The 15,050-nt window shown below is 32.2% G+C and overlaps 2 protein-coding genes across 2 annotated transcripts in view; one reads left to right on the top strand and one right to left on the bottom strand.

Annotated features, from left to right (window-relative positions):
- The window catches only part of LOC109846035 (profilin-3), a 4,282-nt gene extending 1,235 nt beyond the window's left edge, over positions 1-3,047 (bottom strand). Inside the window, exons 1-3 of the mRNA XM_020415256.1 lie at positions 2,834-3,047; positions 575-712; positions 3-131 (exon numbers count right to left, since the gene is read on the bottom strand). Coding sequence (XP_020270845.1) covers positions 3-131; positions 575-712; positions 2,834-2,956 — 390 coding nt within the window. The 5' untranslated portion in view covers positions 2,957-3,047. The remainder of the gene's footprint in view (positions 1-2; positions 132-574; positions 713-2,833) is intronic.
- On the top strand, positions 6,162-14,825 carry LOC109845576 (early nodulin-93-like). Its single transcript, XM_020414843.1, has 4 exons — positions 6,162-6,367; positions 13,232-13,293; positions 13,405-13,480; positions 14,472-14,825. The coding sequence occupies exons 1-4, from the start codon at positions 6,253-6,255 to the stop codon at positions 14,561-14,563; spliced, it is 345 nt and encodes a 114-aa protein (XP_020270432.1). The 5' UTR covers positions 6,162-6,252; the 3' UTR covers positions 14,564-14,825.

Below are 15,050 nucleotides of genomic sequence, written 5' to 3' on the forward strand. Positions count from 1 at the left end.
AGTTCCTGCTCGATGAGGAAGTCCCCGAGCCTCTCCACAACCAGGTTGCATTGTCCTGGTGTCATGGGTTCGTCATAGATGCCGATAATCAAAGCCTGATTTGTCTTCTTAACAGTGATTCCACCCGTTCCCTATAAAAAGGATGAAAATTTAGTTATTCGCAAAAATAAATACAATGAGAAACGATATGACATGATAAAAAAGGATATGGATATCAAAGCAAGAATGTGCACCACATACTATTGCTAAGGTTAGAAAACTTGGGACAGCTTGGTGAGACATCCAGGTTCCAGAGTGTTATCTTCCACCAAGGAACCAACAATAGTGCTATATTCCAACTAAATGAAATGAGGAATATGCGTATTCAAGCTAATTGAATATGATTTAGAACATTAATGTGTTAATAAATCATATATTCTTGTTGAAAGAAATCGTTGCCGTGGATATGCGCACTTCTAAGGGAGGGATCAGCCAATAACTGAGCACGTTACAAATTTAAGTTGATCTTCAAATTTAAATCTGACTCAATAATGCAAAATCCAAATGTAAAGAAGCAAAGTTATATATAGGTCACCTTCTTCCCACGGATAACAGCTCCAGGTTCTCCTTGGATGACCATATATTTTGTTGATCCGAGAAATAAGCCAGTAGGTGCAAGGGACCCCGGTTCATCAAAATCTTTCATCATATCGCTGATCTCCTCAGGCTTGAACTGCAGTCAAAGTAACGATCCTCTTAAATTAATGAATACTGAAGAAGGAAGGGGGAAGATTCGACAAACATGTATGTTATAATAAAGGAATTGTCGGAGAGTCAAATTGGATAACGTATGTACAGTACATAGGATGCATGTCCTAAAGAAATCAATACAGAAAATATCTACTCACGTATGTAATAAGATGTGCATGTGGGGCAGAGAGTCTAGGAGAGTAGACAAGATAAATGTAGAAAGACCAAGAAATAAGAGCTTATCACTAGTATAGTGGTGACATGCAACCAAGATTGAGCACTTGACGAGTAATCGAGGGTGAAGAGACCCTCAACTCAAGAAACATAGGCTTCATTTAGCTCGAGTTCTTTCTCTCTCTCCATATATATATATTATATATATATATATATATTATATAATATATTAATAAATTTTATATATATTATATATTATATATATATTATATATATATATAGTATATATTATTATACTTATATATGATTATATATATATATACATATTATGAGGAGACGAGACAGAAATGGGTTAACTTGGCTACCAAGGAGTCCTTGGTAGTGCAATCGCTGAAACATCTTTCCATGCCATCACACCTAGAGATGGAGCCTCACAACTGCCAAGGTGTGATGTATGGACAAGATTGTCCACACTCACTGACGCAAGGAATCCCTTGCCCAAGTATACCATATTCCCTCATCATATATACTATAATATATATATATATATAATATATATATATATATATATATATGGTTCGCACTCATACTACCCATGGTGAATTTGTTTCTCACATTTTGAATGAGTGGAGGGCGGATTTGACAGCCTCACTAATATGGGATATGCCTTGGTACAAGCTACAAAAAGTTAGTGCTTGGGTATGAGGTGTCACAATTCCTCCCTTCACTCATTCAAATGTGGGAACAAATTCACATGGGTAGTATGTGAGTGGACTTTTATATATATATTATATATATATATAATTATTTTTTTTTTTATATATATCATATATATTATTATATATATATATATTATATATATATATATATATATATATTAGTAGAGAGAGAGAGAGAGAGACGAGAGAGACGAGATGAGAGAGAGAAATGGTATGCTTGCTAGCCAGTACAAAAAGTTGTTGCTTGGTATTGAGAGCTGCGCATATCTTTCTCCACTCTTCAAATGATTGCTATCCTAATGGATTCATCAACCGCATGTGAATGTGTCCCCCATTTGAATGCCATGTGAGGAGATTGGTGCCACCTCACTACCAAAGCACAAATTTGTTAGCTTTAACCAAGGCATACCCATATTCCTCATATACAAATATATATATATATAATATATATTATATATATATATATATATATATTATATATATATATATATACCTATATATATATATATTACTTAATGAGAAATATGAGTATGTTTGGTTAGCAAGTACAAAAAGTTGCTGTTTGCGTAGTGATGTGTCAAATCCCCTCTCCACTCATTGCAACATGTGGGAACAAATTCACATGGGTAGTAAGTGGCAATGAGTATGCTGACACCTCACTACCAAGCACAAAATTGTGTTTGGTACCAGCATACGCCATATTTCTCTCTCTCTCTCTCTCTCTTCTCTCTATATATATTATATATAATATAATATATATATATATATATATATATATATATATATATATATATATATATATATATTATATAATACTATGATTAAGGCGGTTCAGGTTTGAACTAACCCTTAAACCAAACATTTACCCAAAAACCGATGCAACACCATTTCAATAAAAAATTTACTGCTAAAATATATAATTTTTGATATATTGTAAAAATACAATAATGTCATCCCATAATATCAAGTATATTCATGATATATATCCAAAGTTTTCCAAAAAGGATGATAAGCCAACATATAAATCTTTCTCGTTACAACAAACCAACATGTAAAACCTTTTTATATTAAATTATTGTCGATAGAAGGGGAGAAAATCTACACACTGGATGCATCACCGGAGGAACTAACATTTTGTAAGCGATGATGGATTTGATGCTTGATGCGTATCATGGCTTGTAAATTTTTTATTAGGAAAAAGAGAAGTAAACCTGAGGGAATGAAGAGCTTTGGGCCCAGATGCTACCATCATGGCCGAGGATGGCCGCAGACGAGAGGTGTTGCCCGTCAATGTCGCACATTAGGTGCTCCTCAACGTAAGTTTGCCAAGACATTCTCTTGTTTTACTCTCTCCCTTCTTTCTCTCTCAATTGTATACTTTGGCTCCCTCTAAAATCACTTTGTTTCTTGTTGTAAATCAAAGGTTGAGTTAGAATGAGTAAACGTGTAGAAGGAGAAGGGAGTGGAGATCCAACCAATTGTTGGAGAAATGAACTTAACGTTCGCCTTTATTTTAGGGAGAGAAATATTGCTGTGGAGAGAGAAAGGGAGGGAAATATTCACTCTTCTACCTATATTTATATATTAACTAGTATAATGCACATGCTTTACACGTGAACGTAAATATTTTAAGTTTTAAAATTTTTATTAAATAGTAAAAATATGTGTTCATATATAAAATTGTATAATAAAATTGCTTAAAAATGTATGAATTAATTATTATTGTATAGTTATTGTAATTGAAGGGTTTTTATTATAATGATTGCCCAATATATACTAACCCTTTTTAAATAAGTCCGTCAAATCTACAATTGTTCTTAAATAAGTCTATCAAATATAGAAGTTCTCTTAAATATGTCACTCTAACTTGAAAGTTGTTAGCTCTAAGTTAATTAAGCTGCATTGATCTTGCTCGATTTTTCCCGATGTTCCCTAGAGAATTACACTTAATATCAGAACATATTGCGATAGTTACTTCTCATTATAATTATTTAATAGGGTAAATTACACTAAACCCTTATGAACTTTCAGCCCCTACGAACTTTCAAAATCACACTAAAGCCCTAATAACTTTTCTGTTTCAAAGAAAATCCCCAATAATTTTCTAAAATTTGCATATAACCCTATAAATTACAGTTAGAAAATGCTATAAAAGGCATTTTCAAAGTTATTAGGGGTTTGACATAATTTATCTAAAATATATTGGGGACTTTCTGCAAAAGTTATTAGAGGATTTTGAAAGTTCATAGAGTCTATTTACTGTAAAATGCTGAAAGTTCATAGGAGTTTACTGTAATGTACCTTATTTAATATTATAATTCTTAGTTCAAGTAATACTATTTAAAATAATTATACTATCTATATACTATAAAATATTTATCTAATTTATTTTTTTAATTATGCTCTTAAATAATTTAGTACTATAAATACTTTATAAATTTTTATTATACTATCATTTAAAATTAATAGTACTATTATTAATATTGAATAATTTTTTGTAAGAAGGTTAGTTTTAAATCATACTAAGTACGTATTATTATCATGTAATAATCTTTAAGAAAATATTCTAAAAATAATATTAAATTATTCATTTAATTTATTTAATAATATAATACTAAATAAATAGAGTAATTTATAATTTATGTGATATTATTAAAATAATTACACTATTTATGATATTAAATATCTATTCTATTTATTTTATTGCTCATTGGATTATAGTATAATTCTACATAGTATTTAGTAAATATATTGTAATTTATAATTTATGTGATATTATTAAAATAATTACACTATTTATGATATTAAATATCCATTCTATTTATTTTATTGCTCATTGGATTATAGTATAATTCTACATAGTATTTAGTAAATATATTATTTTATGTATACTATTATTTTATTATAATTCATAAATAATAATAATAATAATAATAATTTAATTGGTAACTATTAATAATTGTGTATACTTATTTTATAAATTATTATATTATATTATTATTAAACAACTAATAATTATAATATTATTGATAATTATAATTATTTAGGAAGGTGAGGAGGTGCATAATTAATAAGTAATTATATTTATTTAATAATATTGGGGTCTTCTACAAAAGTTATTAGGGGTTTAGTGTGATTTTAAAAGTTCATAGGGTCTACTTACTACAAAATGCTGAAAGTTCATGGATGTTTACTGAAATGTACCTTATTAAATATTGTGAATCTTAGTTCAAATAATACTATTAAATAATTATACTATTTATATACTATGAAATATTTATCTAATTTATTTTTTAATTATGCTCTTAAATAATTTAGTACTATAAATGTTTCATAAATTTTTATTATATTATAATTAACAATTAATAGTACTATTATTAATATTAAATAAATGCTAGTTTTCAATCATTACCAAGTATATATTATTCAGTATCACGTAATAATCTTTAATAAAATACTCTAAAAATAATATTAAATTATTTATTTAATAATGTAATACTAAATAACTAGTGTAATTCATAATTTATATGATATTATTAAAATAATTACACTATTTATGCAATTAAATATTCATTCTATTTGTTATATTGCTCATTGAATTATAGTATAATTCTTAATAATATTCAGCAATATATTATTCAATTTATACTATTATTTTGATTATTTTATTATAATTCATAAAAAAATATTATAATAATTTAATTGGACTAATAATTGTGTATACTTATTTTTATAAATTATTTTATTATATTATTTTTAAACAATTCATAGTTATAATATTTTTGACAATTATAATTATTTAGGAATGTGAGAAGATGCATAATTAATAAAATGTTATATTTATTTAACGAAAGGTTAATTAGATATAATGACATAGTTAGAATTTATCAAAATTTGAGAAGACAAAAAATTAAAAGTTTTAACACCCAATCCTCTTTTATAATAGTATAGTGTAGATAGTATAGATAATAGACATAGATATAGATATAGATATATAGATTGAAGAACAACTGAAAATTTAACGCTTGGCATCATTGTTCGTTAATTAAAAGGCATATGAGGGTGTTCGCCCTATTTTGGTCGACCCGGGCTTTGATATAACTAAAATTGAAATTTTAGGGGGTCATACATAATTTTCCTGTCTCAGAAGCGAATAAATTTTCACTGTAGACCCAAATAGAATTTTAATTATCAAAATCGACCGATTTTTTTAATTATCAAAATCGACCCGTTTTATGCCACGTAGGCTTAATCCAATTTTCTAATTAGTCGGGGTTGCCAACCCCGACTGTTTAGGAGTTGTTAAACCCCGATTAGAAGCCTTAAAACCCGGTTTAACAACTCCTAAACAGTCGGGGTTGGCAACCCCGACTAATTAGGAAACTGGATTATGCCTACGTGGCATAAAACGGGTCGATTTTGATAATTAAAAAAAAAATCGGTCGATTTTGGTAATTAAAATTCTGTTTGGGTGTACAGTGAAAATTTGTTCCCCAGAGCCCACAGGAAGCGGCGGCCGGGAAAAAAAAAAAAAGGTTATGGGATCGAAATAATTAAAATTCCTCCGAAAAGAGAATAAAAAGAAAGAAAAAGGACAACCTCGCCATCTTCATCAGAATCATCAGAATCAATGGGAATCCCCTCGGAGCTGAGAGACGCTTGGGCGAGCCACAGGAAATCCTCCTCTTTCATGGTGGCTTCTCCTAACGAGAAGAGAGCCATGGACTCCCAAAACTCCATCAGAGGTAACCAATCTCATAAATTGATTCCATTTTTAGATTGTCAATTGAATTTGATTCAGACCCATTTCGTCTTTTACTTTAATTACTTTAGCATTTGATACAAATTTTGGGTTATAGAGTTTATGAGGATTTTACAGAGGAGATTTGGCTATGAAATTGATGATTATAAGGGAAATAAATAAGTATTTGGGCCAGTTATGAATACAATGCTTATCTAAGAAAATTGCATGTGGTCTATCATTTCAGTATCATAGTGATGAAGGATCATTTTCCAAACCTTTAAATTAAATAATTTATTCAGCTTGGTAATTACCCTGAGAAATTGTGAGGGTTAATCACTAGTCTAGGGACATGGGCATGTTGATAGGACTGCAAAAAGTCCATCAGAGGTAAGCAATCTCATCAATTGATCTGGTTTTAGATTCCCCAGTGAATATTGATGCAGACCCAATTCTCATTTTCAGCTAAGTAGTTGAATATGCGATTCAACTTTTTTTGACTCTTTATATTTTATAAATCATATATATTTTTTAGAATTTTAAAAATCATAATGATGTATGATATTAGAGATTTGGTTATTAGTTAGATGATTAAAATTTAAAAGGGAATATAAATAAGTACCTGACTATTTATGTATATGAATAAGTTGGCTATCTTGAGAAATCGTATGTTGTGTTTGATTTCAAGAGCATAATGATATATAGCTATTTTCTAACCCTGAAATTTCAATTGATGTATAGCAGCAAGTCACATTCATAAAAAATATGAACAATTATACAATTTAGGGGTAAACTGCAGAGAACCCTTATCATCTGAATATTCAGTGGCACCTATCACCCTGTAACTCATTTATTAGCACCTAATCCCCCCCCGCCCCCCCCCCCCCCCAAAAAAAAAAAAAAAAAAAACACACATAAGGGATAGAGGGGTTTTCTGCAGTTTATCCTTCTCAAATGCGAATTCAGGGGTGGTAAGTGCTATGGAAATAGTGAGAGGTGATAAGTGATAGTGAAGGGTAAGTTGACGGGGTTATCTACAATGTATCCTAGTCTTCCGTGGAATTGGGCAGGGTTATCAGGACTCTTCTTCTAGAGTGATTTTGTCTGTTAGTTTATTTGTATAGTTATCTTCCATTGTGCAATTATCATCAAGTACGAGACTACAAGTCAGTGCCTTGGATGAGGACATGACTCTGTGGAAACATTAACCTGCTATGCCGTCTATTCACTTGAGAATCTGCTATAGATTGAGAAAACAATTGTGTCATAGCCCAATGATTGATGTAAGAAAATATTAAAATAAATTAACAGGAATATTGGATGAAGAACACCAACATTGAGTTGGTAACACTGAGTAACCTATCATTCAAAATTGGCATTACATTTCTTAGATTTTTTTTTGCTATTGAATTTGAGTGATTGTATGATGAGGTGTAACTCAATGATTTAACTCTATCTTCAGTACTGTTATAACTAAAAATGAAGACATAAATAGAAAGAAAAGAAAAAAAACCCATAAAAGAGTGATGCAAATGCTATATTTCATAAATTCACCTTTTTGAAATTAAGGTAAATATTATGACTATGTGGGACTTCAATTGTGGGATTATAAGTGTTGATGCACTTTATGGTCTTAACTTTATAGCTCTAATAGATTGCAACCATTCTGAATTTGTAGTTAACAGTAACCTTTTGGATTAACTATGAAACGTTGCGATCGGAAATTTACAAAAGGTAAAGTGAACTGCGAGACCAAGTTCAAATTTAATGAAACTGTGAACTTACCAACCATAGTCATAAGAAAGAAAATATAGATAAGCCCTAGGTATCTTCTTAGTCAAGCAAGCAACCCTTCAGGACCAATTGCAGAAAATAACCCCCGCTAAAACCCTAATAATTAGGGATCAATTGCAGAAAATAACCTCCTCTAAAACCCTAGTAATTAGACAGCATATAATTCAAGCTTTACCTTAGAACAGGGTAAAATAAAGATCAAGAAGAAGGAAAAAAGTTAAAAGGGAGAAAGTGCTTTCATCCTGACTTAAAGTTATACTAGTAACACCCATCTCAAATGATGAGATGAACTACAACCTGAGAAGTGTTTACACAGAACGATGGCTAGTAAAATCTAGCACTGAAAAATAATGTTTTATTAGGATGCAACACAAATTTAGCTGAGTTTTTAACATGAATAATTATCGAGAGAAAAGATAAGAAATCAGTGCATTCGTAGGATGTTAGAGATTGTTCTGATTGAGGATAAGATGTGAGAGAATCAATTTGAGATAGCAATGTAGGCAACTAAATGCACTAGTTAGGAAAAGTGATATGATTATAGTTAATGGAGGAATATAGTTAATGGAGAAAATGAGGACTACAGATTGGTCTATGATAACTTGGTTGGAAGCAATTAAGGATATAATATTACTTAGTTAACTTGATGGAAGATAGTCCGTAACAAAACTAAATGGTCATGTAGCCGACCTAAATATTTGGGGCAAAAGCATTCTTGTTGTTGTAATATGAAGATATAATGAAAAGGAAAGAAAATCAGTTTTCTTCTCAATAACAATTTCATTTTTTTTATATAATGAAAAGGAAAGAAAATCAGTTTTCTTCTCAATAACAATTTCATTTTTTTTTCTCATTGTGGATCTTAAAGTTTATTCATAGGAATGTTAGAAGTTCATTTGTATCTCATCATTTGAGATTGAAGGTTCAGGGCTTTGTATGAATTGTAGCATTTTAACTAGTAGAATTATAGCATTTTAACTAATATAATTAGAGAAAGATATGACTTACCTTGTTTGCACCCACGCATGCTTATTAAGAAACTTGTGCTGATTTTGTGCAGCAGTCTTGATTTGTCGGAATATTTTCTTGAGAAAAAATTATAAGTAAAAATAATAACAACCATAACCTAGAATAACAAACATGCTGTAAGGAACTATCTAATACCATAGAGGTGTCATACACTGGAAACAGAAACTTGTAAGGTATTTTAGCATCTGTGCGCTCTCACGTGTATAACACACTCACAAGTTTTAACAGTATTACATATTCCTCCTTGTGTTTCACATGTTTTATCGAACATAGTCTTGTGTTTTGTAAGTTTTTGCATATAGATCCGTTTGGTAACTTGGGCTAACGAATTCCAAATAATAACAGGTTCAAACTAATTAAATCACATGTAACTAGAAATTTTTCATTTACTAGACCAAGCTAACCATCTACAATCACGTTAATATACTCTCAGATATCCATTTTGTCCTCTTCAGTTTTCCTTCCCCTTGCATCTACCACATCTATAATTCAGGTCTCTATTGTCCCATTATACATGCTATCATAACGACAAAACCTATTAGAAGATGAGTACGCCCATCTTTCCATTTTGGGGGAGCTGTAATCAGCGCCAGATTTAATCGGAAAACTGCCTGGGTAGGAGGGAGAATAAAATGGACTTGCCAAAAGGCTGGTTTAAGAAAACAAAATACATGTATAAGAGAGGTCTCTGTGGCTGGAACTTGGTGTTCTAGTCTTTTTTCGGCCCTTGGGGCGGACCACAATTGTTATTAATGAATAATGGTTTATGACTTTCTTTTAATTTGTCTTATTGGTTGTTTTGGTTGCCATGGAACTTTTCATCCATTGCCACTTTAACCTTTGAACTCCTGTTCAATTCCTTAGGAACCTTAAAGATGTAGAAATTTGTTGTGCAGAAAGCAGATGGTTCAGAATGATATTGACATTGCTTTTCTAATTGGACAATTTGGGCATCAAACCGGCTGAAAAAGCCTTCAATTGTGCCTTAAGGGTATTCAAGTGTATCCTCTATGACTGAGGGCTCAAATCAATTCTTATATCATAAAGAGATGGCCTGCTGATTGTATGTATGGAGCAGTTTGATGGGAATGCATGCTAATTTTTTGAGAAGAATTGATGAGTATATATGGGTGGTTATCTTCTAACTGAGAGAAAGTACGAAGGCTAGGTTTTCTAATCGATGATTATATGTGCTGAGTTTGTTCTTCTTCAAGCTATTTTCTTTCCTTTGCCTTTCTCCTAAAATCTAGACAAGAAAAAAAATAAATAATAATAATCAAGTCTGGTATTTCTCTACCTATGTTGCATGGGTACAGGTACCAGTATGGGTACGGGACATGAAAAATTTGTAAACAGTAGGGTATGTGGACACGGTTATATATATGTATGTTATGTATATTTATATGTATTAAAATTAATAATTTACATAAAGATCAATGTTGTTTTTTCATTTACATAGACCAATATATAAAAATTGGATGTGAAGTGTAGAATACATGTCCAAGAAGTGTAAGAGGAGTATTTTAAATTAAAACATGTTTTATACAATTGAGTATACGCTTGAATAAACGTATGCATATATTCGAGTGCCCACGAAGTTCCGTTACGGGTATGCGTACGTGTTGGGTACAGAATACCAAAAGAAGTACCCAGGTAACATAGTTCTCTACTATGTTACCCCGACACGGCCAAATTGGCCCCGTACCCGTGTCGGGTACGTTTTGGGTGCGGATCCGTACCCAAACGGCAGGGACACAGCGCTTGAAGGTGGGAGGGGGGTAAAAGTTACGAACTTGAAGAGGGAAGTCAGTCGAGGGAGGAAACGGCATTGGACTCGGATCTGAAGGAGGAGAGGAGAGGAGCTGATCTCTTAGATCTGAGGCGGCGGATAGGAGCAAAGAGAAAGGGGATTAGGGTTTTTTTGTTAGAGGGATGGGTTTTGAGTTAAAAAGTTGGGCTTGGGCTTGGATTTGGGTTCGGGTTAAAAAACCGGTTTACACTTTTATTGTTTTAAATAATTGGGTGGGCCATTTAGTTTTGAGTTTGGGTTTGGGTTTTATTCGTACCTATGCAACCTTGGTTCTCTACCAGCTACTACTCAATGGAATCGTTTCTAACTGGTACCTGAATCCCAAAAGAAGTACCCAGGTAACATAGTTCTCTACCAGCTACTACTCAATGGAATCATGTCTAACTTAGGTCTTACTTGTAGGAACATGAAGAGAATCTAGAAATGCTATAATGATGGTTTATAGACTAAATTCCATTGGAAGTTTTATCTTTGACTATTTGTCTTTTTCCATAGATGTCGGGAATGTGCATGCTATAGCGAACTCGCAATCGAGGTTCACTCGCCCTGAAACACATAATATTAACTGGGATTCATTGAATTCGGCGATCCTATTTACAAATCAAATTAGTTACATTTCAAATCAAATATAACCCTTTTTCAGAAAAATATACAGAAACACATAAATTAGTTTGCAACTTTTTTATGTAGCAGTTTGCAACATTTCTATTTGTTATTATGTTTGTATATGTATTGGTTTAGATATTTGTTTTTATGTGATTTGTATTGGTTCAGATACTTGTTATTACGTTTTTTATATGTTAGAAATCAAAATTGTGGTACTATTTGTATTTGTTTAGCTATATGTAACCAAATAAAACAAAGAAAGAAAATGACCAGGTTCTACATTTGAAGGCCGAATCTTAAGTGTAACACATTCACTAGCGTTAACTTATACACGCCTACTCCTATCTTACTCGATTCCCAGTAAGTGGCATACCACGTTCCTGTCCCGTCCCAGGTAGGGGGTTCCATGTAACTATGGTCTTTTCATTCAATGATCTTTTTTCTCTTTATCTTACTGTTATCTTCAAGCTTATATGCGGAGATGATTCGGAATGGGCAACCTTTATGCATTTTTTGGTTGGGTAAAATTTTTTGAACAAACGCAGTAGTGTACATTAGTTAGTTACATGGGGAAATTTTTCACTAGTCAGCCGGGGTCTAAATCCTCTTCTACTCACCGTGAGATATGTGGAGATTAACGTGGGATCCACACCTCTAGGGGTTTACTTGGTCTATAGCAGGTCCACGGTCCCACCTGTGGAGTTGAATTAAACACATTTCGTACCTAATTGGGTCCTCCTGCGATGCAGTTGAAGTTTGACCTAGGTGGGTTCTGCTCCTAGGAAAGGAACACTCCAGATCAAATTTTCCTCATTACAAATAAAATTAAAAAAAAAATAATAAAAAAAAAATTGTTGAACAAAAAACGGCGTATTGTATATTTAAGAATTAAGATTGTAGATGAAGGTTGTAGGATATGGACTGCAGAGTAAAACAAATCTTAAGGTTAAATACAAAGGTTTAACATTGCCAATCAATTATTTCGCGCATCCCAACAAACGCGCATAATCTCCCAGCTCGTCATCTATGATTTCTGAGAATACCTTGTATATTATACATTATGAGCCAATTATCAAGGGAGCCTTGGCGCAATGGTTGAGTTGTCGTTGTGTGACCTGGAGGTTACGGTACGAGTCGTGGAAACAACCTCTCATAAAAATGCAAGGTAAGATTGCATACAGTAGACCCAAAGTGGTCCAATCTCTTTTCGACTCCGCACATAGAGGAAGCTTTGTGCACGAGACTGCCCTTTTCTAAGCAATTACTATGCTGATTTTTTTGTTGTTAAAGTTTGCTGATTGTTCTACTGTTCTTTTCTAATCATATTCAGTGAAATAGGTTTTATAGTCACTTTTCTCCCTTCCATTCTGTTTATTATGTCAAGTCTTATGCGGAACTATTGATTTGTCATTAGTATACATGCAAAGAAAGGAGAAATAAAAAAGGGAAAAAATAAAAAAGGAAGAAAAAAACTATATCCCCTAGTATCCCCTAGTCATTTATTTCATGGTATTTGATTAAAAAGACTTTGGTCAAGTCAAAATCTCAACATAGTTCCTTTAGTGCTTCATACCCTATTCATATATTGTTTAACTTATTTCCCTTTTTTTTTAATTTTTTGTATTGCAGAAGCTGTCAAAGAAGGATTCAAGACGGCCACTGTTGTAGGTGTTGTTACTGCAGTGCCGACGGTCTGATTCTATTCTATTTCTCTTATCACATAAAATGGCTATTATTAATTAAATAAAATTCTCTATGGTTAAAAAATTATAACTTCAATTTGGTTGTGTTATATTTTTCAGTTGGTTGGTTGCCGCGTCATTCCTTGGGCTAAAGCAAATCTTAATTACACTGCACAGGCGCTCATCATATCAGCTGGTAATATGTCCAGAGTACTCAGTTTTTGCTTTGATTGTACTGTATATCTGAATACGTCTAATTATCAAATGGACAAACAAATACCTTTTCAATTAGTTGTTTTCGATTTGTGAAAAAAAACCAAGAGCAATTGATAGTATTTTCCTATATATAATATGTTGTGTGTAGTTGGGCTAACTTTTTCATCAGATGAACCTTACTTTCAGTAGGATCAGTTATGTTGACAACCTTTTGTTCTTTAGGTGACACATCAAGGAAACATGTACATTACATGTATTGTAAAACAGCTATCTCGTCATTTAAGATTGGGTTTAAACAGTTCCATTTATATTGATATTAGGAAGTGAACAAGCACCCCTGAGAGTTGATATTGAGCAAAGATGGTTGTCACTGCCATAAAATTATGCGTCATTGGAAGAAAAATTACTTGTGGTTTTTTTCATATCTTATACAAGATAATTGTAAATTAAAACAATCTCAGGAATGCGGGGTTAAATTGGCAAATAGTCAGATTAGATAATAAGCAGATAGAATGAGTTTTTGTGTGTGTGTGTGTGGGGTTGGGGTGGGGTGGGGATGTACTTGAAAAACCCTTCGGAAAATATGTGAAGATGGAAACTTGGAATCAATAAAAATGTCCTCAGTCTAAAAATTCTATTGATTTCAAATTTCAACTTTCTCTAATATCAGCTATGCAATTAACCATAGAGTGATATTCTTCTGAGTTTGCGCTTGTTCCTTTCCTGTCTCATGTTTGGTAATCGATCACAGTTTGATATTTCAGTTGCTTAATTTAGACCTGTTCCTGCTGTATCATTCATCATTATATACCATAAAACTCAGGACGTTCTGCAGAGATACTTTGCATTGTAGTTCATTGCTTTCGGTCTCATCCTGGTTTCTGAACCTATTTTTTTCTATTACCTTTTGTCCAATCATATTACCGGATCACCTCAAACTTACTTTTTTTTACATGTATTTTCTTGTGCAGCTTCAATTGCTGGATTTTTCATTACTGCTGATCGAACTATTTTGGATCGCGCAAGAGGAAATACAATGGGGAGGCATGATAAACCAACTTAATGAGGATCTCTACAAAGGCTTAAACGCCTATGTGGCATCCTCAAACATATCAACTGTTTTGTTTCAAAAGTGAATAATTTGCATTACCTCTTATGTATCTCAAATATTTTGAGGTGTGATATCCTTTCATGGGATTATGTTTGAATGGTTCTTTCATAAGTCAATTTTGGAGAAATTGATGGCGTTATTGCAAGGAGGGGTTCCATTAGATTTGCAACAAAGGCAGAAATGTTATTATTCCATGTTATGTGATTTTGCTCAAGGGTAACGCTGTATTTATCTGTCCCTATTTTTTCTTAAGAGATTAATTCCCACAATATCTTTAAGAGAAGTAGCGGTTTATGCTCCATTCATCAGGGTTAGCGCATTCCAGTACTTGAAAAGATAAGGAAATTTGACAACCTGTTCTGCTGACTACGAGTTTATTCCAAATACATTTCAGAATCTACAAACCTCGAGCATCTAGATCTTGATATAAATTCTCTTA

Source organism: Asparagus officinalis, chromosome 6 (assembly GCF_001876935.1).
Source record: "Asparagus officinalis chromosome 6, Aspof.V1, whole genome shotgun sequence".
Taxonomy (NCBI): Eukaryota; Viridiplantae; Streptophyta; class Magnoliopsida; order Asparagales; family Asparagaceae; genus Asparagus; species Asparagus officinalis.

Excerpts from the sequence above, each read along its gene's own strand:
- LOC109845576 (XM_020414843.1), top strand. The coding sequence starts at position 6,253 with ATGGGAATCCCCTCGGAGCTGAGAGACGCTTGGGCGAGCCACAGGAAA. Across the intron at positions 13,294-13,404 it reads TTGTTACTGCAGTGCCGACG|TTGGTTGGTTGCCGCGTCAT; the intron begins GTCTGATTCTAT and ends TATATTTTTCAG. Across the intron at positions 13,481-14,471 it reads GGCGCTCATCATATCAGCTG|CTTCAATTGCTGGATTTTTC; the intron begins GTAATATGTCCA and ends TTTCTTGTGCAG.